Here is a 25,547-nt window from a genome sequence, read left to right as displayed (position 1 = left end):
AAGTTTCTCCGGCTCACAGGAACAGGGGCCACAAAGCCAGACTCGTGTGAGGGCTTTAGCCCTCTCTGCCAGGACTCTGATTTCTGCAGGGGGGTGTGGGGGGGAGACAGTATTGCAAGGCAAGGCTACGTGCTGTCTCAATTGCTGGAGGACTTTGCTGTTTTAGCTTTGTAGTCGAGATGCTACAAGAAAGCAGTACAGAACATGTGTGCAGGTTTCTCCAACAATGCCCACTTTTTGACGGAACAACACAGTGGAGGAAGGATTAGAGTGGGTGGGGGGACACAGGTCAACCCCCTCCTATACTCACACAACTCATAAGTAGAGGGGCATCTATCACTGTGGGGACTAAATTAACAGCTCAACTGTTTTTCTGTCTGTGCACGAATATAAAAATAAACAGTGACTTTTGGCTTTGCTTAAGAACCTGAAAAGAGGTTTTGGCAGGATACATCTGTAAGCACTTAAAAAATAAAAGACACCCATAATACTTTAATAGAGCAATGTTTGAGAGGCTTTTAGGCACAAGGTGTTCCAGTGTTAGTGTGTGGGTACGTCTGTCTTCGTTGATCTCAAAGGGCCAAAAGGTCGCAAAGAGCCAGAAAGAATAACTTCAAGTGTGGATTTAATGAAGAATAAACTTACACTCAAGTTACTCACAAGAACTACTTTTTGAAAGTGGCTCTCTGGCTGCCAGTCAGTCACATTATTTACAAAATACCTCACTGCTGTTAGTGACCAGAGCTCTCTGTGTGTTCGCAGGTATCTGAACCACGTGCGGGCTGCCATGCCTCAGGACACAGCTGGAGGATACACCTCAGCTTTGGCATGTCATCGAGCCGTTCAGGATGCTTTCAGTGGGATGTTCCTTTTGAAACGCTGAGCACATCCAGAGCTCAAACAGCACAACAGCCACAGGTTAGAAATGTGACTAAAAGGACAATAAAAGCCTCACCGCTGCCACTGAGAGGGCAAATGCTGCTGGGGTGGAGGGTGCTCTGACTCATTTTTGGTCAAGGTGTATATGACTTTTTATATTTTGTGTTAATTTTATATTTAAAAAAATCACACTGAACAGTTGTCAATTATTTTATAGATTTATTTGAAAGTGAAACAATTTAAGGCGTCAGGTCAAGCTCTGAATAATAATAACTAATACATTCTAGTACGCACAAAAGGAAGTCTCGTATTGAAGTAAAGCTGGGTCATGGTTTCTTATGACACGATGCAACATTTGTAATAATAGCATCAGTTTAACTCTATGTGAATAAAAATAAAATAAAAAATTCTCAAATCAAATGTGTCCTTGCGTTCCTCAGTGGGGAGTCGATGTGATGATTACGTCGACTCATTAGCTTCTTCACACTTCTGTCTCTTTGGAGCAGGTTCTTCTGAAAGAAGCTCTGTGGATAAACAAAATCTGTTTAGAATTCAGTCGTGTACAACTTTATTGTCCTCCCAATAGTCTTTGGCCCATCTGGCAGCACATTAAAACGTAGACACGGCACATACAACAACCGTTACAGCGTGAATACTCAATAATAAAGAAAAGATTATTTTTCATTATTGATTAATCTGCTGATTATTGTGAATCAGAATCCGGTTCAAGTAGATATTTACATACAAGGAATGTGCCTTGGTATCATTAAAGTAAAATGTCAAACACAAAGATCTTCAGTGTACTGTCATGCAAGTTGAAAAAAAAAACATTGCTCACATTGACGAGCTGGAAATGGATAATTTGGGCATTTTTGCTTAAAAATGACTAAACAATTCTTTAGTTTTGATTATTTGGCATTGTTTCAGATGTTTTTTTGGAATTGTGTGTGTGTGTATATATGAAATATAATGAACAAACAATAAGCAGATTCAAATCTAAGAGTCTTAATACCCAGGAATGAGCTTGCATTTTTGCACGTCCGATTTCCTTGTCTTGAAGTTAATAGGCTTTTGGTTAGATGCCTGAATTAAAGTCTGTTTAACACAAGCTTAAGATATTTCCACGTTTTGTTCTACGACATAAAACGGGTCAGTAAATTTCACACGTGTGAATTTTGAAGCTCTTTCAAAATCACTTTCTTTTCTTAAAAAAGGCGGTTGCTAGAAAGTGGCTAATTGAGACGACAAAGGTTGTCTGGAACATTAAACGTCATCACGCCGAACACTGGTTCACCTTTAGCTTAGTGGTGGTGACGACTGTGGTGCAGTTAGTTTACAGCCTCACTTTAGCTTTTTACTTCTTGCGATTGCATTTACGCTTCAAAAATCATAAAAGTTAATTCGTGTTCATTATCTAGCTGAACAAAACTGTAAGAATCAATAACTTTTGTTCACCACAGAACTTATTTTCTGCAGTTATCCAAAATCCAATGGCTTTTTTGTCGAGGGAACCAGGGCCACTCCAACCTTTGGGTTGACCTATAAAAATACGTCATCCCTGCAGCACTCTATTGCCTGTAGGATAAATGACTTCTAATATGTTTTATAATAATTAAGCATCTTATACTTAGAGAACTAGGGATGCAAAAGTTCCTCTGTAATTCTGTTTCCAAAGAGCTCCACTAGCTCTGGTTTCTATTCTTCGTGTGCAATCACGTGACAAAACTGTAACGTATGCGTGCGACGCCATGTTGGATGATATACAAATCAAATATGGCGTCTAAAGCGAACTACTACAACAATACAACTCCAACTTCTTCAAAGTATTCTGACTCTCTGGAGTCCTCTGCAAAGTCCTCTGCAAAGGCAAGATTCAGAGGAAAATTCCAAATGTGCGGCCGTGACCCGTACACACTACAGCCGTCGGATTATATTGAGGATTTAAATTCATTAAACCGATTGAAAATCCGATTATTGTGAACTACCTTGTGCTACAAACGTTGTGGGCAACCAACGCACAAATGAAGGCATACAAGAGCTTAGGTGCTTATACTTTCTTTGTTTCTGGCTGGGTTGGTAGTCTTCTTACCAAACCACTGAAAGATGACAGGGTGCTCGTCCATGCCCGTGTAAATCACTCTCAAAGAGCTCGAGATACACCGCTCAAGCCGTGGTTTGTGAGTGAGAAGAGCGGCGATGTTATTCTCGCTAACGTAAACATGGCTTTAGCCTGAGCTCTTACCAGATATAAAGTGGTCGCCACACACACGGGTGAATTGTGCTTTTTCTTCTGTTAAAGCCTCACGAGTTATGTTGCTAAACCAGCTTACGGCGTTCGATAGACAGTAATTCATCCCTCTTTTGTGGATCATTGTTTTTGATGATTGTAGGAAATCTAAAGAACCGTTTCTCTGGGTCACGAGTAGCGTTATGACCACAATTATACACTGCGCACAAGGTTGGCATTTTCTTTCAATCTTAGACGTTTAAATACAAAGAAAATTACGAAGCGTTGCAGCAACTTACGCGTGGACGGGCGCCGTCTTGGTTGTATATACAACCAAGATGGCTGAACTACGGGTTGGGAAATAAGCGTGACGTCACATGCACACGATCAATAAATGGTATACTTGTCTTTTACCCTGAAGTTGTCATCAATTTGTCATTAAATTTCTCACTGTTTTATGAATGAACTCTCACCTGTCTGTTCGTGATCACCGCTGAAGAGGACCTCTTTAGGGAGAGTGAAACTCACACACATCATATCTTTGTTGGGCGCTACATTACGCACAAAATGCACAGAACATCGGTCTTTCAGGGGGAACCCGAGTCTGCCGGAAGCCCTCTCCACCACATCCGTCTCTGGGTTGTCCTCTTTAGAGAAGCCGTAGCAGTGCACTATGGGTAGGTTCTCGTCACAGGACGGCTCCTGCTGCAACAGGCCTCTGAATGCATCCAGGAACTCCAGAGCCAAGGCAGGCAGGTTCATCACTATGTGAACATTGTTTTTTCCCTTTAGTAACGCAGGCAGCTCCTGCTTCACGGGCCCCTGGATGAACGCTCTGCCGTCCAGGTTAAAGGTGCGGACTTTCTTCTCCACCTTGTTGAGTTTGCAGTTGTGCTGCAGCCATCGATGGGACTCTGGGTTGAGATCGTTGGCCAAGACGTTGGCACCGGAGCGGGCAGCCGGGACGGCAAAGGGTCCGACGCCGGCAAACACATCGAACACAGTGTCACCACGTTCCACGAGCTGCACCACACGCTGGTGCTCTGTGCTCAGCCGGGGATTCCAGTATACACAAGAAAAATCAAACTCGTATGTCACCCCGTTTTCTTTCACCTGCAGCACAGACAAAGAGCATATCAACCGTCAGTCAGTGATTATATCTGAGGATGACTGTACACGTAGATAGTGCTGCTTCAGTACAAATGTATCACTGTGAAATATGTGCACATTTAACCTACTTTGGCGACCATGTTCTCCTCTCCAGCCAGCATCTCCATCTTGAAGTTGCGGTAGGTTGAGTCAATCATGTTTGTTTTATTGACCACGCAGGTAACACCGGGGTTTTTGTCCATGATGACTTGACCTACAATGAAAGCAGCCACAAAATTAGCAATGAATATGACTTACTAATTATTTTCTTTGTTAAGCTATGGTCCTTAAGATTATGAAAATCAGATTACACTTTGTGTGTTTATCGCGGTAACAATTGAGAGCAAACAGTAACAAACATCTGACTCAAACAAATACAAACGCTTCCATTCAGTGAAATGTTTGATCAGTATGAGAATGATGTTAATTACATGCTCGGCCTTCACGGTCACCACATCTCAACACGATGGAACAGCGTTGGCAGATTTTAAAGCGATGTGTTACGACAGCACACTCCCCCACCTTAGACTCAGCTGAAGCCTCTGCAGCCACAATCAATGCCCTCAGGCCTCGGTCCAAAGTCCCACACAACAAAATCTCAATGTGATCTTTGATTTTGGTTTAAAAATGTGATAAACAAATTAAGTCAGTTGTCAGCACTAGCTTCAACCATCTTAGATCACCATTAAAGATTCCGATACTTAAATTCACACTTTTATTTCACCACAACTACTGAAATTTTCTCTTTGAAGGAATGTTGTTCAGAATGCAGCAGTCAGACTCCTCACTGGTACCAGACTGCACTGGCCTCTCCTACAGAATTGATGTTAAGATTATTTAATTTGTTTTTAAAGCCCTGCATGGAGTGGCACCAGGTTACATCTCTTAACAGCTCATCCTCTATTCCACCTCTCGACCCCTCAGATCTGGTAACAATCACTGCTCTTCATCCTACGTACCCAGTTCAAAACCAAAAGTGACCTGAGCATGTTAGGCTACAAATAATTAGATCTTCCTCCTCCTTTGATACCTTTAAAACCTTAAATCTCTTTCCTTTAGTCCATTATATTATCATCATAAAGACCAAACTCTGGTTTTTATTTATGCATCTTATTTAGTTGTTTGTGAAATAATATTGTGCTATGATTTTATCAGGATATTCTATACTTTTATTAATTTACCTATATTATGTTATTTACCAGTATGTCTGTTTATATATTTGATCTCTTTGTAAAGCACTTTTAGTCAACATTTGTCATCAAGTTAAGTTAACTTAACCACCATCATCAAGACACCAAATATATTTGGGACGAATGATTCTCATCACCCCTAAACTTCCAGAGACTTGTACAATCTATGACAAGGAGCACCAAAGCCATAATACACCTTATTCTCTTGTAACATCTGCCTCTCACCTATGAGGTTCTTGTATGGGAGCTGGTGCTCCCTCAGGTTCATGTGTGCGATGTGCCCCACCCGGCTGAACCCTGAGGGCACGTCCTGACCCTGAGGGAGCACAGCCTCCAGCACTTCTTCACTCTTCAGGTTGTGATAGGTGAGCCGCAGCTCATACTGCTGCAGCTCCTGGATGACACCGAATGACCTCAGAGCCTCTGATTCAGCTTCACTGAAGGAGCTTGGCGAGGAGATTCTGTGGGGGTCCAACAGGACTAAACGAAAGTCACAACTCTCTTCTTTATCCTGCACGACTCTGGGCACCCCTGGGCGCTGGATGGCCGCCTTTTTTAGGCTCTTTACCACACTGTGTAAGACCCCATTGGGCACCCGTAGAGCCGGGACAGTGATGGTCTGTGTGAAGGCCTCTTTGTCCAGAGAGGTCATACCCCGGACCTTTGGAGAGGGCCTGTACAGTTTAGGCTCCATAGAAAAGCCAGAACAGGCTGAGGCTGAGGCTGCAGAGCAGAGACCACGGAGAACAGCGGCAGCTTTGAGGTTTCTTTCAGTTTCTACAGAAGCAAAGACTCTGGAGAGGGGCCTGAAATTACAAAAGACGTTGCGGTTATGAAGCAGAAGACACTAAAACACATCATAACTGTAAACTGGGTGTTAGATTTTAGAAAACCCTGCAACTTCGGGTAAAATAAAACGGTAATTATGCTTATTTTCGGGGGGAAATCACATTCATAGCTCACCTCCACATCCTCCGCTCTCAGGCACGCTTGAATTGCGTCATCGGTGGGCGACCAGAGCAGGCTGGTGATTGGTCAAACTCGCTCTCTGATTGGACAGTTTCCTTCCTGACGAGTCAAATGCGACGGAAAAGGGAGGCAGCTGACGTGAGTTATAAACAACAGCAGTCAGTAGCTGATAAGTTGATAAGAAGGAGTTTAAACCCGTAGTAGTCTTGTAGTTTGTGTCCTGAGTTTTCAAGAGGAGAAAATGAGCATTAAAAGAAATTCAGCCGCAGATTTACAAAGCGTCTCCGGGGACATCGAAGGAAACGAAACAACACCTTTATTAACAAATGTAAGTACAAAAAACACTCTTTCATATCTAAGAAACAGTGCTTCAGTCTAAATATATGAACTTTAACTTAGCAGCAGTAGCTTTTTCATGCACAGGTAAACTATCTTGTTTGTCATAATGTTGTTTATGACTGACATCACGCGCTTTTTCTGAAAGCCTTTCCTCTCTTTCTGCCTCTGTCATCACTTACAGTGAAAGTCCACCAAAAACAGGAATTAAACAATGATTATTATGATATTATTATATGATATTATATTTTCCAATGAGGATAAATCTATATTTAGTTCTTGTGCAATTTAAAAATGAATTCTACATGTAAATGTAAAGTGGAATTCACCAATGTTGCATAAGGCATTCAGTTTGTTTAGTTCATTGTTTTTGCTTAGTTTATTTACACATATAAACGTGTATATATATAAAAAGACTACACATTTAAGAAAAACTTGTGCAGGAGAGGTACCGTTAGAAGCCAAAAATGTCTTCTAAAGATGTGTATTGTTATGGAAGCTCATCATTATTAGTAACACGGAGACCATAAGTCTTTATACTAAATCCCTTCATAATTTAGATTTCATTTAGTCATCATTAGTAATGAGTAAACTGACATCTTGTAAGTGAACAAACACTGATCAATCAGTATCGTTCATTTACTGTTTTCATGTGGCCAGAAGCCCCCGCTCAAAGGAAGTGGTGAGAGTAGAAACACCCTTGCACTTAATTTAATGACACATTGTCAAGTTAATTGACTGCACCACTTGTGGTAAAACATGTTTCAAATTACTTGAACATGTTATCTACATTAATCCTATCTCCAATGTGAAACCAAGCACAAGGCATAAAATGGAAAAGGAACCAGGTGAGATGAGCGGTATGAATACATTAATATGTTCATGTCGTATCACATTATTTTGCATATTTATTTTTAAACTGAGATTCTTAGTATCCTTAAATCTGTGTAGTTTAATTTTATGCATTATATTTTAACATGGCAACCAGTTTACATTTTCATCTGGTGTCATACTTCCTGTTTTTCAGTACTGTAACACAGGGTGACTCTGATTCAGCAGCCCGCAGGTCAATCCAAGCTTGTTGTGACACTGACACCAGAGTTGCCACTCGTTCTGTCCAGGATATCCCCTATTAGAGGGGTCAAGCAGTTTGGGCAGCTCCCCTTATCCTGAGCTCAGGCAGCTGTCCCACAGCTAGCAGCTCAAATCCCACCCCATCCATTCCCATTTCCATTCCCTGATCCTACATGCCACTGCAGTTTTGTTTCATGACATCCATCATCGTGGCCGGCCAGTTGTTCCTAATACTGTCAGGAGCAATTCTCTAAAAGCTATTACAAAATTAATAAGATGTCTTGTGCCTTGCCTTTGTCTTCACACTCATTGTTTCACCTCATATGTGTAATGTCGTATGTCTTTTAAGCTACTGGATGCCTAAATTTCCCTCGGGATCAATAAAGTATCTATCTATCTATCGCTGCTGTGTTTGTAGGGAACAGTGCAGATCAAAGCCAAAGGAGCCTCCTTCGCCATCTCTGTGTTTAACCTGATGAATGCCATAATGGGCAGCGGCATACTGGGTCTAGCTTATGCTATGGCTAACACTGGAATAGTTGGTTTTTCGTAAGAATGCTTTCATTGCACCTTTTACCATAGTTAAAAATAATAATATTGAACACATTTTTAAATAAATCTGACATAAATACAGCTTCCTGTACACTAAAGTCTGCTCAATGCACCTTTCCTCTCCAGTCTCCTGTTAGTACTCGTGTCCAGCCTGGCAGCCTACTCTATACATCTCCTTCTGAAGCTATGTGACCAAACAGGTGAGACACTCACAATGAATACACAATCTAACTTTAGATTTTCACTTGCCCTTATGTTTATCCAGAGGGTTCATCCAGATATTTTTACCCACTCCCTGGACTGTCCCCTTTACTTCACTCATAATTAGACCACTATTCAGGGAAGCTAGCTGAGGTGTTGCTCTCTCTTTGTGTCTTTATTTACTTCCTTGTTATAATTGAATCAGGTGATTTGTAAATCACCACCCAAGTAAGGTGAGAGTCGGGCGAGGGACACCATAATCCTGATTTTTGATCATCTTTTAAAGCAAACTTATCTGCGGTCTGATAAATTGTCTCAAGTTCGGTTAGCTCGTACGGCCTTTCAAAGAGCAATGAACTTTTCATTCGGAAGAATATTCAGACATTAGAAATGGAACGTGACAAAAGAAATTAAACACCATAAATAAATAAAATAAATAAAACAAAACCACACAACCAAAACCATAAATAAAATGGACTTTCTGGCTCTTATAATTGTAGGGAAAACCCTGCTGTTTATTCGAGTATCATGTTGGTGACATTCATATGTAAACAAACAAGCATGTAAACACAACAGAAAACATTGAGGTCAGCAAAAATGACAGAGTTCATGTCTATATGTTGTATGATAAGTCAATACGGTAATTATCATGAAAGGCCTGTTTTATTAGCTACTACTAGCACAACACACCTGCCAGAAGTCAAGTTGCATTGTGGGTAATGTAGGCACCAGGTTTTAAAAGCCTGGACTGTGTTTCTTTTTTTTTCCTTTCTGGTTCTGCTGCATGAATTTTGATCTTTTCTGTTTGAAACTGTCCAACGTGAGTTTGGTTATGTTATAGGTCTGCAATGCTGAATCTGTTGAGCACTCTGTTGAGTAGTTGAGTAGGTCTGATTGTTTTTGACTCTCATAGGTATTAATTCATATGAAGACTTGGGAGAGAGAGCCTTGCAAAAACCAGGAAAAGTAAGTGTTGTCTGTCAAAAAAGAGAATTCATTCACTTTTATTTTCAACATGACCAGAAGAAGATGTTCACATTAATCACCTTTTCAATTTTATTTTTAGGTTCTGGTTGGAATTGCTATTATTATCCAAAATATTGGTGGTAAGTCAGCTCCCATTTAAAAAGCTGTTGACGTGTTTACACATAAACCAATTTTGTGTTTAAAAAATAAATAAAAGCAGAGTGTTGAGGAGGATGCACAGTCTATGGCCAGTTTATTTTGGAGGCAGATATTGCCTCCTACTGGTGATCAGAAGCCTCTGAGCTCTGGTTTACTCCCTCCTTCCTGTGAGGCTATTATCCGGATTCTCTGATAACCTTTGACCCCGTAGCCGCTGTCCTCTCAGCCCCCTCCCCTGGGCTTGAAACCTGACTTCTCGTCTAATTGATCACTGATGGTAAACCCACCCAGTGTTGAGTAACCTAATGGGACCCCTCCCTTTTATCCCATCTCCACCCGTCCCTCAGCCACAAACTGCGCTCCTCAGACAGCGGAGAGCTGAGGTGATCGCTCCTCTGCAGTCGTTAGTGGCACGGCTGAGTGGATTATTGCCGTGCCCTCTGGTATGTTTGTGGTTTTCCCAGCATGGGGCAGTATGTGCGAGAGTGTGAGAGCCAGCACTCCAGCATGCATCTGTCTACACCCCAGGCCCCTTTTTATAAGAGTGCAATTAGCCTCACTCTGGGTAAACATTCATCTGTACTGCCAAAGGCTGATGGTCCAATTGACCTTAATTACTGACCAGCCCAGGGCCCTCGCAGCCTGCCTGTCCCCTCACTCTTAATGAAATGAAAGTGGCTCTGTCTTTATGTTGAACACACTCCTACTCTTTGCTGGCCACACACAGAAGGTTTACATTAATATTACTTGAATTGTTACTTATTATTAGAATATGTTTTCCTAACATTTATTTTCCTTCACTCAAGGGCTGTTTTTGTTTAGAGATGTAAGTATTATCCAATGAAAGTGTTGTTGTGCTTACAGTAACCAACTGCTTGAAATGAAGCCATTGCATCATGCCTGCTGTGTGATCCCTGTCTGTGTGTCTTTATGAGCTGGTGTGGTTGAAAATATTTTTTGTTTTTGTGGTGTGTTTAAATTGTTGGATGAACTTTTGTTGGGAAAGTTTTGGCTAAAACACTAAAGTAACTGTTTCCTCAGAATACTTTTATTGACAGATTGCAGTGCTTATAAATGGCATGAGTTATTCACATAGTGAGTGTCCTTGTCTCTGTGTGGGCTGGAGGGTTATTGGAGGAATTTTCTTTTATAAACAAATACAGGATCTGAGGGATTATGGTCTAGGCTTATTTAACGGCGAGTGCAAGACCTGCCTCGGGGGCAATGAGGTCCCAGCTAACTCTGGCTCTGCCTGGCTGCACATATTTAAATCCCTTAACATTATCTCCCTTTATGACTGACCACACACTGCCTCTGAGTCCCATTTCAGCCAGAACGGTCCTCTCCACCTTGTGCAGTCGCCATCTCCCCTTTCCAGTTTTTCCTCCTGGTGTTTTTGGGCCTGATATGACCCTCAGGAAGTGACCCCGATCCCCTCTCTGATTTGCTGTCCGTTGGAAGGACGTTGGAGCCCGTCGGAGGCTGATAATATCCTGTTTCCTTGCGAGGTGGAGCAGTGGGAGAAATACCTGGATTAGCGTCAGAGATCATTATTGTTAGCATTCCTTCCCCCTCCTCACACTTCTCCATCCTGGCTGCTACTCCCGGTCTCCAGCAGTTGGAAGGTCTGCATAACGTCTGCTTCTCTGCACTGAGGGCTTTGCTGGTGATCCCCTTGAGCTGCTTGCCCCACCCATCTGCATTAACTCAGAGCCGCAGTTCCCCCTCCACCCTGACTTCCATTTCCTTGTGCTGGAAAACACACACCATCCTCACACAGCAATTTAGGATTGCTTGTGGCAACATGCAGTCATGCTGCTGTGTTTATGATTTAGTCGTTTGGTATGATTGTGTGCTTTTTTTTTATTGTTTATTTTATTTAGTAGATTTTCTGAAACAATTTTCCCTCTCTTTCCTCAGCCATGTCATCCTATTTGTTTATCCTGAAGTCAGAGCTTCCTGCAGCCATCGACAGCCTGTTGAGCCCAGGCAGCACAGGGTGGGTACAAATAGCACTGTAAGCTCCCTTCTCCTCCGATAAGGAAATTTGGTTCAAAATCTGTCACAGCTGCAGTTAAAAACAAAGAAAAAATTCTTTTAGATTAGCTGCACTGAGATAACGAATGACTCATTCCTGTTCCCATGATGTTGTAGATTATACATTTGGCCTTCAAATAAGTCAAACTTGACATTTCTGCACCCCAAAGCTACACAAACTGGAATTAGTCGGTCAATGAGAAATGTAAGACCGATGCGGTAGAAGATCTCTCACCAAACCACAGTGCACTACTAATACTTTGTCAGTGAGTGACTCGTGCTCTGTGCTGTACAGCCTGAAGCATGCCCAGAGGAAATGTATTTATGACTGAGAGCCATACATCACCCATCATGAGCAGCCTCTGTCGTTCATTGGCCTATGTGGACAACTCTCAGTGAAGTCCCAGGCCAAGAATGTAACTTCCATCACTTTATTACTGGCCACACTGGTTTAAGCGAGAGTTGTAGCTGCTCTCAGCCCAATCCGTCAACATCTGAATCTTCCACACACAGCTGCTTTGTATTAGTGCTCTCCTTTCACCCCCAAATCTCTCGCACATGTTCCCCAGAATCAGACTGATACAAGGGGATATCAGTTTTGCCATTCTAATTACAGCTCACTGCTGAGGGAAACAAAACATTTCTGTTAATGAGTGGCTTCGGGATGTTAACAGACACTTCCATCGGAGTAAATGAAACGAGTTGTTTTATATTAAAACGTGTTTCTTTGTTCTGGTTCATTTATCATAATACGGCAGAGCGAAAACAGTCGTGCTCAATCATTTAGTCTCTGTCTGTGCTAATGGACTGTATGTCCTGTTTGAGTTTCTTTCGGAGTGTTTCGGTAACGAGGCCAAAGACGTGCACAGCTGTGGATGTGGGTTTGTGCCGCGTTGGCCAGATTTATGTTGATCCTCAACACTATGTGGAGATTGACTCATTGGCCAAAATACTCCAACCTTAACTGAGAGCTATCCTGCATCATGTCATAGCGTGAAATGTTCCACATTTCATGGGTCTTCTAGGTATCCTGCTCCTTTACAGTAAGCCCTCGAGCCTCCTGAGAATGCTAGTGGTGGTGGGGATTGTTATACATCCCTGTGTGTGCATAATGTTCTGTAAAAGTGGAGAAGGGGGTTAGCTAAGCTGCGGTCGAGTGTTTCAGCTAAACTTAGGTTGGAGTAGAAGTGATTGGACGAGAGAGAGTCTGGGTCAGAGCAGAGGTTTCCCTGACATCCAGTTACAGGGCAGAAACAGCGTAGACGCAGAGACAAATCCATCAGCGCCTATGGTAACGCCACAGCTGTGAAACTGCCAAACAGGGGTCAGTGGGTGTTGATGTGGTCGGAGCAGGTGCTGCTGACTGTGGGAGCCCCATAAAGAGTGGTGGAGCCAGTCCCTCGTGACCCCGCGCTGCAGTCCAACATACAGCAGCGGCAGGCAGCACCCGACCCCGACCCTAGCGGAGCCAGCATGCCTTCCACATGTGTCACCTCGAACACTGCCCTCCCCCCCTCCTTCTCCTTCTTCTCCTCCTCTAGCTCCCCAATCCCGTATAAACCGCCAAGGCTATCCCTCAGCAAAGGAAAATATTATTCCCCCTCTCTGAAAAAACCCGGCAAGTGAAATGTGGTCTCTTCTGACGCAGCGACACAACGTTTGCATGTGTATTACATAATTGTTATGGTTTGTGAGGACTAAAGCCCTTAATTCGTACCACATGATGAATCTGTCACTCTGTATTTGAGGTAGAAATGGAGACAAATTTCCAGAGTTGGTCCATTTAAAGGCCCCCGAGATTCATCTCTGTCGTCCCTGACCTTACAGGACCAGGAAGATAATGACGTGTCTTGATTCAGCCTTAAATAATTCATGTCCACTTGTGTTCTAGACATGCCTGGTATGAAGATGGCAGGTTGCTTCTGATCATAATCACACTTTGCATTGTTCTACCTCTGTCAATGTCCCCTAAGATTGGTAAGTATGTAACTCAACGGACGGTTGATTTGCTGCATTGACTGGTTTGAATTGTTGTTCCTCACCAGCTCTTTCTCTCACCATCACAGGCTTCCTGGGCTACACTAGTGGCGTGGCCCTTTTCTTTATGCTGTACTTTGTAATTGTGGTGAGTTTAAATATACCCTTTCAAATCTTTTCCTTTTCCTTTTTCAACTTTTCTGTTGTGGACATTAGGGATACACCGATCCGATATTCAGTGTCGGCGTCGATACTGGTCAAAGATCGGATAGAATAAATATATACTCTGATACAATTTATTAGCCTAAACTATTGAGTGTTGAGTTATATCCAGTATTTTACACTGGAATTATTTAAAATACCCAGACTTTAACTTTTGCACAATATTGCTGTGTGTGCAAATGTATTATTAACTGCTTGAATGTTTAAGAGAGGGGAAAAGGCTGAATCGGTTTCCAACATGACAAAGTGGTGTCGAGCAATCTGTGGTTGTCATGTTGTCTCATCTCCTCTTCAGGTTGTGGTCAAGAAATGGTCCATCGCCTGCCCACTGCCTCACAATGTGACAACACTTTCAGGTCCCTTCCAGGTAACAACAAAAACGTTCCTTCTATTCTTGTTCACGTGCACACAGACGCATGCAGAAGATACAGCGGGTCTGAAGTATGTAGTCTGACCCCGACGGTCATGGTCATAGGATTATGAAGGAAACCCAGGAGACTGAGTTCACTGATTATGTCGGCTCTGGCTGATGAGGACCAGAGAGCTGTGTATGGTGAATGGTGCCAGTCCTGAGGGGAAGGAAGTTCAGGTGACCTTGCGTCAGTCTGGAAATGACCTCTGGCCTTTTGGAATTATACAGACCATAGCATAGCTTCGGACCTGGCATGGTTTACTTGGATGGTTGTTTTCCTTTTTTAGCTCCAAAGCCAGGCAATGGAAACTAGCTTTATGTTTCCCCAATTTGCAGCAGCACTGCAGAAGTCATCTCCTCTCAGAAATAACACCCCTCCCTCTTCTCTCCTTGTTTCTCCAGATATCAAATTCCTCTGACTCAGAATGTACACCCAAACTCTTTGTCATCTCCAGTAAGGTACGTGTATGAAACCAGACTTTTTCTCTCTTCCTGTGAAGTGGCAGAGAGAAGTTGTTGAAAGTAGGTCTTTGACTCTGGTGACAGTTCGCACTCTTTTCCGAAGGTTGGGCTGTATATGTTAGGAACTCGGGTGCACTGTGCAGCTGCCACTCACATTTATGTTACATGGAAAGACTCTATGCACATACAGAATTACACGAAGCACATGTTTGGGCCAGATGTTTAAACACAACTTGACAGTGTTTTACAAGACGATCCTAAAAAGCAGTGGTGAATGCAACTAATGCATTTACTCATGTATTGTACTTGAAATTTGAGGTACTTGTGCTTTACTTGAGTATTTCCATTTCATACTACTTGTACTTTTACTCCATTACATCTCAGAAGTAAATACTGCATTTATCTGACGGCTTTAGATACTTTACAGGTTACAAACCATGTATCTCTTGTGATGTGTGTCTGATAATCTGAAGGATAAAGTGTATATTTTATGGGTTGTGAAAAATGTCCTTTAAATAAACTATTTAAAAACCCTCTTGGATCAGCTGGAAAATGCAGCGTCACAAAGCTGAAAACGTGGCTGTTTTTCTGAGCTCATGAGAAGTTGACCGTGTCACACTCGTGCAGCCCAGATGGTAATTACTACTACACAAACCGTGCCTTGACCCACCTGCCACCTCCCTCCCGTGTAACCCTGTAAGATGATAATTTGTTAATGACGTCTTATGTGTGCTGCAGAGCGGCTTCGCCATCCCGACCATGGCCTTTTCCTTCCTGTGCCACACGACTATCCTGCCAATCTACTGCGAGCTGGACCGGTCAGCACTGCAGCTTTACTCTTGCTGTTTAATATAAGTAATTGAATATATTGGTCAGCAGCCATATAAAAATTAAGCTCAATAAATGTCTTTGTGACTTTCAGACCTACTAAGGCCAAGATGCAGAACATTACGAATGTCGTCATTAGCCTCAGCTTCCTGCTTTACCTCATTTCTGCGCTGTTTGGCTACCTCACCTTCTACGGTAAGCCTGCGGTGACACACTTCAACATGTGTATTTTTACTGTACATTTAAACCCAATCAATATTTAAGTGTGTAACATTAGCAAAATCACGATACGGTTCAGAGTTTCTTGCACATCCTTTATGTCAGTGCTTCAAGGATCGACTTTGTTTTCCTTGTTGTGACTTCCCTGGTGTTTCACAGCACAAACTTAAATGCAATTATTTGTATTGTCTGAAATAAATATTCATAATGAATTAATATAAAAATTCTAGTTTTATAATTGCTTGTTTTAGTGTCATAGCTACTTTCCAAGCCATGTCATACCTGCACCCTCACTCAGTCCTTGTCTCCTGCTCGTAGCGCATGTGGACTCTGAGCTGTTGCTTGGCTACGACAGGTATTTGCCGAAGGACATCATGGTGATGGTGGTTCGACTGACCATCCTGCTCTCTGTGTTGCTGACTGTGCCTCTTATTCACTTCCCTGTGAGTACACCAACCTCAGAATATACTTTAACACAAGCGTACCAAAGAGTATCCTCATTCTTAATTTTGGATTCTTCACTAAATTCTATGAAATCACTTAAAAACAAGAAACGGTTGATGTTGCTGGTCTCGTACAACTGCCGGTGTAAAATGTTTTATTTGTTTTATTTGAGTCTTTGCTTGTCTGTTTATATTACTGGTTATTAAGTTTATCACTTTGAATTGATGATTTCAATAGAGGTAGATTAATTTATATTTTTTAATGTTATTTATTTGTGAATTTCTATGTATTTATAATGTTTCACATTAAATGTATATCTGTAAATATGCTTAGTTCCTGTTTTGCAATAAATAAATAAAAATAGACTAACCCTTTTTAACGTCTACTAACAAGTTCTTCCTTCCACTCCAGTTCCCTTCTTCTTGTCTTGCCAGACATTTACTCGGAGTCATTAATACAGTACATCTTCTGTATATTTGGTTAGATTATGTCTGTTTGTGTGTACGCTCCAGGCCCGCAAGGCTGTGATCTTGATACTGTTTGGAGGTCGTCCCTTCTCCTGGCTGATCCACATCATTGCAACTCTAATCATCCTGGGTGTGGTGCTGCTGCTCGCCCTCTTTGTGCCCGATATCAGAAATGTGTTTGGAGTAGTAGGTTGGTGATGATCTTTTGAATTATGGTCAAATAAATGCTTGTTTTGTTCTTTATTCTGGTCTTCATAATATAATATATATAATTATATAATTATTTTACGAACTCAATCATTTAGTTTGACTGTACAATATTCAGATCTGTCTTCAACTACAGCCGACATTAAAAGCAGCCAAGCTCTCAACCAAGATGTCAATATTCCACAATTATTGATTGTGGTGGCTAAAATCACAGTATCTTCTTATACATAATTGATGGAGCAGTCCTGCTCAAACAGTTTATGAAGCTGCTATTGCCAGCCGTATACAGTGTGTTGTCTGTGCAATTTTAAGTGACTTTCCTGTTTCTTTCCCAGGATCGACAACATCCACCTGCCTGTTGTTTATTTTCCCCGGCATTTTCTACCTCAAGATCAACACGGGACCCCTCAGGTCCTTTGACTCCATTGGGGTAACTAAACACTGATATAATCTGTCTGTCTGTACATTTCCCCCATTTCTTTTTCCTTTTTTTTTTATCAATTTCTTTCGATAATGATGCTCACTGTGTTATTTCTGCTCTTTGTGTCAATAGGCTGTACTGCTCGTGATCTTTGGTTTCATAATGGGAATCATCAGCTTCTCTATCATTGTCATCACATGGGCACGTGAGTCCTAACCTCGCCTGGCCCCCTTTCTCAAATTAAGCACAACCGCAAAGAAAGGGGAACGTGTGCCAAAGAACCTGAATAGCGGATAAAGAAAGGGAATTTATGCTAATCAGCATCACCTCAGGGAGATTATGTATGGAGTTGTTCTCAACACTAGATTAGTCAAATTTAGACCAAACTTTGCACATATGAGCGTTAACAATATGAGGTCTTTTCATGTTACACTTACTTATTTTGTATTTTACATAAGGTGCATGATCAGCCACACACAGCAAAACAATCTGCTAGTATTTGCAAGCTGTTAACTAAGTCTGAACCTGTAAATGTATCAGGGTGGGGGAGGGTATCACTTTGTTTATGGAACATTTTCACAGTTTCACTGTACATGCACAATCACTAAGTTTTCATTCCACGATTTATTTTTAAAAAAAGAATGTTTGTATTCATGTATTTTCTAAACCTCAGGTGCAATTATTTCTGCTGCTACTTGAAATATTTATCTTTTTTAATCAATGTGACAAAGACCAGTTGATTCCAATGTACTGTATGTGGTTAAAATGTTCAGTAGAATAATGTAATTATATTCTTCAAGTTACTGGCATTCAATAAAAGGGAAATTGTTTATATCCTGACATGTCAGTTTGCTCTTTTAACCACTAAACTGTCTTTATTAGTGTTGTGGAAAGCTCATCAGTCTAACATGTCACATCCAGGCTGTGTGTTTGATTGGCAGGCTCAGTATTGACGCTGAGACCTGCTCCTCAGCGTTGTGATGTGGGTTCAGCCTGCAGCTAATGAAAGCCACATGCTCGGTACGTTTCTAATCATGATGCTGTTTAGATTGTCTTCATGCTGCCTCTGGAACCTACAGCCATCCAACTGCTGTTTTTAATCTAAGGAATTAGGCCGACCGGCCCCGTTGGCCCTGCAGAAAGCAGTGGCTGCCCGCTCTTCACGCCCCCTTTAAAGAGGTTCCCCAGTCCAGGAAATATCCCATGCCTCCATCCTTCACTCTGAAGGACACTCCCATGAAGAAAGTGCACCACAGCGACTATCAACACTGAATATATATTTGGTAGTTGGTGGTGGAAGAAGTACTCAGATCTTTACTTATATAAAAGTACTAATACAACAGTGTAAAAAATACTCCATTACAAGCCCTGCACTTGAGTGAAAGTACTCGTTCTGCAGACAAAATGGCCCCTTTGACAGCTTTATTTATTATCTATGGCATTATTAGATTGTTAATACTAATGCAATGAGTAGCATGTTCCTCTTGTAGCTGGTCAAAGTGTAGTTCAGTGGTCCCCAACCTAGGGCTTCCAGAAATGTACGTCTGAAAGTGACGAGGGCTCACAAGCCAAAAGGTTTAACTTTGACATTGCCTTGTCTTTTGTATGTTTTTGTGTAAAACTTTAATCTTAAAAATAAGTACAGCTGTCAAAATAATGTAATCAAGTAAAAGGAATATTACCTTCTGAAATGTTGTACGGTAGAAGTATACCATCACCAGCCATCTGTCCCCGTATCTGTAGAAACACAAGCTCTTTCAGAAATTAAAAACAAACTCTGACTCCTATACGTGGGCTCCGATGGGAGCCGCAGAGCCAAACCATTTGCATAACAAGATTACCACCTAGTGTCAGACTGTGTTCACAGCACTCCGGTTCTTCCTCATTTCATTGACATTCCTCTCTTGGTTTATGAACACCTAACTAGGAATAGATAACCAGATGCTCCGGTTTTATCGTGTGTTGGAAACATGCATGTTAACACAGACCAGAGCTGTTTTTATGGAGGTCCGTCTGACTGGGGTATGAGTCCTCATCCCGGGGTAGGAGTGTTTTTGTTTAGTTAAACTCACTCACACTCTGGGCCCATGTCCAGCAGTATGACAACACCATCTCCCAGGGCTAAAGGATGGAATGAGGCGGAGGAACGATGGTGGGCTGAAATGAATCCCCTGTTGGCAGCCTCTGCTCTCATATTGTTTTAAGAGGAGTCGACTGTGTTCTTTGAAAATTATTTTCTGTTGTCAGAAATCAGGATTTTTGGGAAACAGCTGGGTCTGATCCCAATGTCACTACTTTGACCTTTTAACGCAGTTTGACGCCTTATTGTTTGATAGCACTGCTGTCATGGGTTAGAGCAGTGATTCCCAACTACTTTGGGCCACACCTAACCAACACAGTTCCACTAATTCAATGGAAAATAATTGACGTTATATAAAGTATATCCTTATATTTGTGTGAAAGACGAAAATAAACAATATTACAAATTGGTGTGATGCTTTAATGAATGTACAATTAAAACCTGAGTCAGTTGTCAATCCATGTTATTTGGAGTGTGTGAAGACTAGTTCGCAAGAAAATAGTAAAACTAACTAAAAGTAAAGGATAAACGGTTGAAATGTTAAGCTAAAGATAGGCCTACGATAATGAATAACATTTAAAATATTCAGTTAAAAGTAGTGGAAAGAATACTGGAGCTCATCTGACAAAACAACCACTGGATTAAATCATCTGCAGAGAGCACTCAACGGCCTAAACTGTTCGGTTCGACTTTGCGGTGAAGTGGTCGCAGCCCTCTACAAATTAGTGTTGGCAGAAAGCAGAGCCAATGTGAAAATTCCACTTCCTCTTCCTGTTTGTGCTTCATCAACAACATCTGATCGTGCCTTCACAGGTAGTGGATGTCAGGAACGGCAGCAGAGCTGAGAACATGCACATCTGCTTTCTGTTTACCCGCATAATCTTGTTCAACAGGCATTCCTGGCTGAAAGGTGCTTCAAGGGTCTTTTCACGTGAGCCCTTTAATGCTGGTTGGCATGATGAGTGGTTTTCCTTGTTAGTCATGGTGGCGGACTGCAACTCAGCAAATGCCATCGATATGCAAGTGTCATCACTGATGAAGTGCTCTCCATCTAATATCTTTTCCCCTTCTATTCTCTCCATCGACCACCACTCCATGCTGCTTTTCTGCTTTTAATTGATTTCCACGCTCTATCAGCAAACATGCTCTTTGGGTCACAGTAAGAGCATTCCTCGCTCTGAGGACTCTTTTTCAGACAGCAGATGCTCTGGCTATGGTGGAATTTACTCTTTTTACACTCAAATTTCTTCATGCTTTTTGTGAAATTGTATTGAAGCCCAGAAATAAGCAAAGTATAGACTTCCTATAAGGACGCTATCGGCTAACAAGGCTCGAGGCAAATGAAGCGTTATCTTGTACAACAAAAGTTCACCAGGCTGTGCTTATCTTCAGTGGTCTTTATGTATAACATCTAGAGTCTCGACATTGTCATCTGCTTCTGCTTTTTAGGCAGTGTATGTCAGACGTTTTATGCTGCACCTGGATGCAGCATGATGTAGACGGGTGACGTCTTACTTCCACCTTTCTTCCATTGTGGATGTCAGAGCGCCACAGGCTGCACAAAGCTGTCACCAAAAAACACTTAAAAACTGTGTCAAATAATACATTTAATTTATATAGGGCTTTTCTAGATACACAAAGACACTTCTGACTATTGTGTGCAACAAACATGTTGCTGTCTTCAATAGAGCGTCTTGACACACTCAGTCCACAATCAGGACCAACATAATTGCAGCAACACAATGACATAAAATAGGCTCCAAGATTGCTTTCAACATAGTCCCGTAATAAGCCTTGGAGAGAGAAGGACATATTTTATATTGTCAGTAGAGAAATCAAGGTCATGGGTGTAATAAGTCTTTGGTAAATAAACAAGAGGGATTTGACAATGTTTTAAGAAGTGTAGTGCTTGGTTATTTTGGCAGATGATGAGCAGTGGTTGAGAGGTAGGACGAGTACTGAAGGAGGCCTAGTGGTCAGCAGCACAGTATGGGGTTCAGTCTGTGTTTTTGGGGTGGTGAGTAGGGGTGAGTTTGTCTCTCTGCGATCCCATCAGCCGTGGGCTGAGCTCTTAATGCGGCCCTGACGCCTTGCTGGCGCAGGGGCCACGCTGCCTCACATCTGGAGCCAATTACCCTGGAGGGGCTGTGACAGAGCTCCCCCCACCCTATACACGCTGCTCCGCTGTCCAACGCAGCTCCGACCACTCTCACAGTTACATTCCTCCACTTTTCACAACACCACTCTTTATTTGTGTCAGTCCCTCTTTCCTCTTTTTTCGTTTTCTTCCCTACCTCACAAAAAAAACCCATCCTCTCCATTGATAAGGAATTCTTTTTAACTAATCCGCTGTTAAAAGTATGAGGGCGTAATGGTTACCTAGAGATTTAATAATAACAATAATCGTAATAAACATTATTTGTACAGCACCTTTCAGACAAGAAATGCAGCACAAAGTTTATTTATTTTTTATTTAATAAGGAAGTCTCTTTGAGAGAGAAAAAATATCTATTTTCAAAAAGAGACCTGAGAACAAGAGACATTCACAAGAACATAAACACAGGGATAGAGTGGCATAAGATGGAAAATAAAACCCACTGAATAATAATAATAATAATAATAATAATAATAATAATAATAATAATAATAATAATAATACAAATACAAATATGTTAAAAATATTCAAATCAATACCTATATTTGCAGCATCAAAAGGTCTCCATTCTCTTCTACTCTGTTCTTATCTTTTATTTTAATATCTGGTGCTAAGAAGATATATTATTTCACCTTGAGTTCACTCATCATTACCAATTTAAGACACTGATGTTATCACAATCTCCCCTCTCTCCTCATTTCCTAATAACGGCTTGAAATAATGCTCAAACTATACTATTACTTTTTTTTTAAAGAACATGGTAAGCACCAACTTATTTGGCCTTCTCACTACCTCGTGGTATTCCGCAGAAAAGTACCATCTTAAGTCGTGTTTTCCTGTGGTAGAGCACTGGCAGTAAACACCACTTGTGAATATAGCACATTTAGTACCAAATCAGCTTTTACAGGTGTGATTTATGGAGTGCCCCTGCTTCCACACAGGAGTGCCCCAGGGATCTATGTGTGTGAGAGAGTGTGTGTGTTTGCATGTGTGGTTCAGCTTCTATACAGCCTTACCTGAGGAGAGGCTGGGGTCTTATGACTGTAAGATGGGGGGTTAGTTCTACTGCAGCCCAGTGACTGATGGATGTAATTGAGTTTGTGGTGGTACAGGAGGCATGGTGGGGGTGTATACTGGCCCCGTAGGATTTCTCTCACCGGGGTCAAAAGAGTTGGGAATGGGCTTCGCCATATTTTGGGCCATACTCTCCTTTCCCCACTGCCCTGTTTGGCATCAATGCTATGGTTCATTAGCTGCAGCTATAGGGTGTACCTGGGCAGGGAGCCAGAGGGTTTAGCTGTCCTGGGTTACACGGACATAAAATGGAGCGTAGAGTGTGAAGTGAATGTGGAAACTCTACAGGTGGCTGAAATTAAGTCGTATACAGAGATTCAGTCTGAAATATGGGAGGCTTTTGGTCGCTGGCCGTGTGCTTGTGTGCAGTACGATTTTGGCATCTTGAGGAGATACATCAGAAGTGTATTCATTCCTGTGTGTGTGTGTGTGTGTGTGTGTGTGTGTGTCTAAGGCACACGCGTGTCTGTGTGTGTATGTACACATGTAGCCCACAAGTCTGTGTTCTCAGTCAGGTGTGAGTTATGTGAAGTTGGAGACCTCTCCCATGGGTGCATAATTCAAGATTTGGCAACCACTTACAGAGAGAAAGTCAGACTGGAATGGGGATGCAAGGCCCAGAGTTGACAGAGACAGGGAGAAAGAGAGGGGGACTGCTGGTAGAACAAAGAAACAAAACAAATCATCCTGGACCGTAAAAATGCCAGCTCCGGCTCCAGGGTAAAACAAGGGAGAGAGGAAGTAAAATAAAGTTGCTTCATCATAAGAGAGAGCCAAGCAGAGGAAGAGGAGGGTGGGAAAATATAATTTAGCAGTCTTATTCTGCCCTCTGCTGGACAATGTGAAACATGTCGTTTGAGCGTTTGAGCTATTTTCTCTAGTATTCTTTCAGACTAGTGGAAAGAAAACATCCAAAATACTCATTTATTTATTTCTACTACTCTTTGTCTATTTAAATCTTTAGATTTCTTAAGTTAAAAAAGCTTAATTTGCATATTTAACATAACATTTCAGAAAACCTGTAAGACAAAAATAATTGTCTTAATTTGAGTAATCAGCTGGTGTATTCTGAGGGGTTTGTTCCTATATCCTTCATAGCCTTATCTATATTACATTTTATTCCTAAATACATGGCAAAAATAGTTTTTTAATGGCTGTTGAGTAACAAAAAGAGATATCTAAACTTCCCTCTGTAAAAACCTGTCAAGAAATTGAAACAAACATTTTGAACCTGGTTTTATCCAACATGCAGATTTCTTCTCTGGACATGTATGCAAATTAGCACATATTTAATAAGGAAACAAGGGAAATGCATATTTAAACATAACATTTAAGAAAACTTGTAAACAAAAAAAGTATGATATTAAAGTAAGTAATCAATGTGATATCTATTAGTTAAAATATTGACCCTATTCACCTTTAGTGTCTCCCCTTAATAAAATATCTTCCTACTCATATACAGCTTCAGTGGCACTCACAGTGTATGACCTCTCACATGTCCAGGCACAGAAATACCATTAACATTCTTTGACTCTAATGTAATCTAATGTGTTTACTCTTTCTGGTCGAGGTGATCTGCAGCACAAATTTCAGGTGCAAAGTGTTTCACTTTAATCCATCAGTTCTGACAGAAGACTTCAAGCTTTTTCTGCTGATAGCTTTGAGTGTATTCACACTCCTTCACCGGGGCAATCCACTATCTGCATGCTTTATCATTACGACCTTCTCCGCTCAGTAAGGTCATGTCTGAGATGTTGTTTACAAGACAGTCTGTATCCCAGGGATGTGTAAGATCTGGGACCCAGGCTCTTTATTTATAACAGCTGGAGCAGAGCAGAGAGATGTGGAGCGCTGACATTTGGCAGAGTGGGGTGAGAGGTCAAGTCTAACACCAATAAAGTGGAGACTTTGATCCTGGCATTTATGGATGGAGCAGGCACAGCCCTCTCAGAGAGACACACACACACACAGATAGGGAATGGCATTTAAAGAAGAAAAGAGAAAGGGATAACACTGGGAAGAAAAGAAGCAAGGGAATTAATAAATAAATATTTATATTATACTTTCACCAATTTATTTTTCTTTTGTTACATTTGCCTTTTCCAAATAATCAATACATCTTTTGATCAATAAAATGTTAGGAGAAAAAGTGGACAAAGCCCAAAACATTTTCCTAGAACCCAACACGATGCTGGTTGTGACTGACCTACAAACTGAATGACAAAGCAAATCCTCACATGTGAAAAGCTGGGACTAACTTATGTTCAGCATTGTTGCTTGATAGTTGACTTGAACAATTCATTTCCTGACGATTGACTAATTGATTTATTAGACAAATGGTGTCATCACAAATAAATAAAAACATCACATTGGCCACTGTGTCTCACAGCATTTCACTTTTCCAGATGAGAATCCTGTTGAGTCTAATTGCATCCTGAGAGCCCAATCCTCCCCCTGCCCCCCACAGCTGCTCCAATTTCAACCTTTTTTTTGGAGTCCCCCAACGTTATGATTAACTTGCCTTTAATTTCTAACATGGATGAGTAGACCCATCTTCTGCCTCCTGGGGGGAAACACAAACTGTCTTTATTATATTATATCTTGTTTTATTAAAGCCTAAATAAATAAAGCCTAAAAATAACAGCCGTCAAACGTTATGTACAACGTTATTGATTACAAAGTACCCAAAACATCAAAAGCATCGATAAAAGAAACACACCTCAACAATTATACAGTGATTAAATGTGTAATGTGTAATTCCGAAAGACCTGGGGAGTATTTTACCCCTGCTACTGGGTCCATACAAACTAAATTCATCAATCATCAAAACCTTCAGTTAT

The 25,547-nt window shown here is 41.4% G+C and overlaps 3 protein-coding genes across 3 annotated transcripts in view; 2 read left to right on the top strand and 1 right to left on the bottom strand.

The window, feature by feature from the left end:
• Nucleotides 1–1,299, top strand: part of mnat1 (MNAT1 component of CDK activating kinase) — a 31,205-nt gene extending 29,906 nt beyond the window's left edge. Inside the window, exon 8 of the mRNA XM_029460169.1 lies at nt 763–1,299. Coding sequence (XP_029316029.1) covers nt 763–883 — 121 coding nt within the window. The 3' untranslated portion in view covers nt 884–1,299. The remainder of the gene's footprint in view (nt 1–762) is intronic.
• trmt5 (tRNA methyltransferase 5) lies at nt 1,077–6,527 on the bottom strand. Its single transcript, XM_029460167.1, has 5 exons — nt 6,409–6,527; nt 5,671–6,251; nt 4,345–4,469; nt 3,580–4,219; nt 1,077–1,403 (listed from the first exon to the last, which is right to left on the bottom strand). The coding sequence occupies exons 1-5, from the start codon at nt 6,414–6,416 to the stop codon at nt 1,339–1,341; spliced, it is 1,419 nt and encodes a 472-aa protein (XP_029316027.1). The 5' UTR covers nt 6,417–6,527; the 3' UTR covers nt 1,077–1,338.
• On the top strand, nt 6,431–18,238 carry slc38a6 (solute carrier family 38 member 6). Its single transcript, XM_029460168.1, has 16 exons — nt 6,431–6,742; nt 8,243–8,373; nt 8,503–8,576; nt 9,491–9,543; nt 9,644–9,683; nt 11,623–11,701; nt 13,631–13,716; nt 13,806–13,864; nt 14,234–14,305; nt 14,753–14,809; nt 15,551–15,630; nt 15,735–15,835; nt 16,178–16,302; nt 16,816–16,960; nt 17,313–17,407; nt 17,531–18,238. The coding sequence occupies exons 1-16, from the start codon at nt 6,656–6,658 to the stop codon at nt 17,612–17,614; spliced, it is 1,368 nt and encodes a 455-aa protein (XP_029316028.1). The 5' UTR covers nt 6,431–6,655; the 3' UTR covers nt 17,615–18,238.
• Nucleotides 18,239–25,547: the final 7,309 nt, after the last annotated feature.

Source organism: Cottoperca gobio, chromosome 22 (assembly GCF_900634415.1).
Source record: "Cottoperca gobio chromosome 22, fCotGob3.1, whole genome shotgun sequence".
Lineage (NCBI taxonomy): Eukaryota > Metazoa > Chordata > Actinopteri > Perciformes > Bovichtidae > Cottoperca > Cottoperca gobio.
This window is presented reverse-complemented; position numbering and strand designations above follow the sequence as displayed.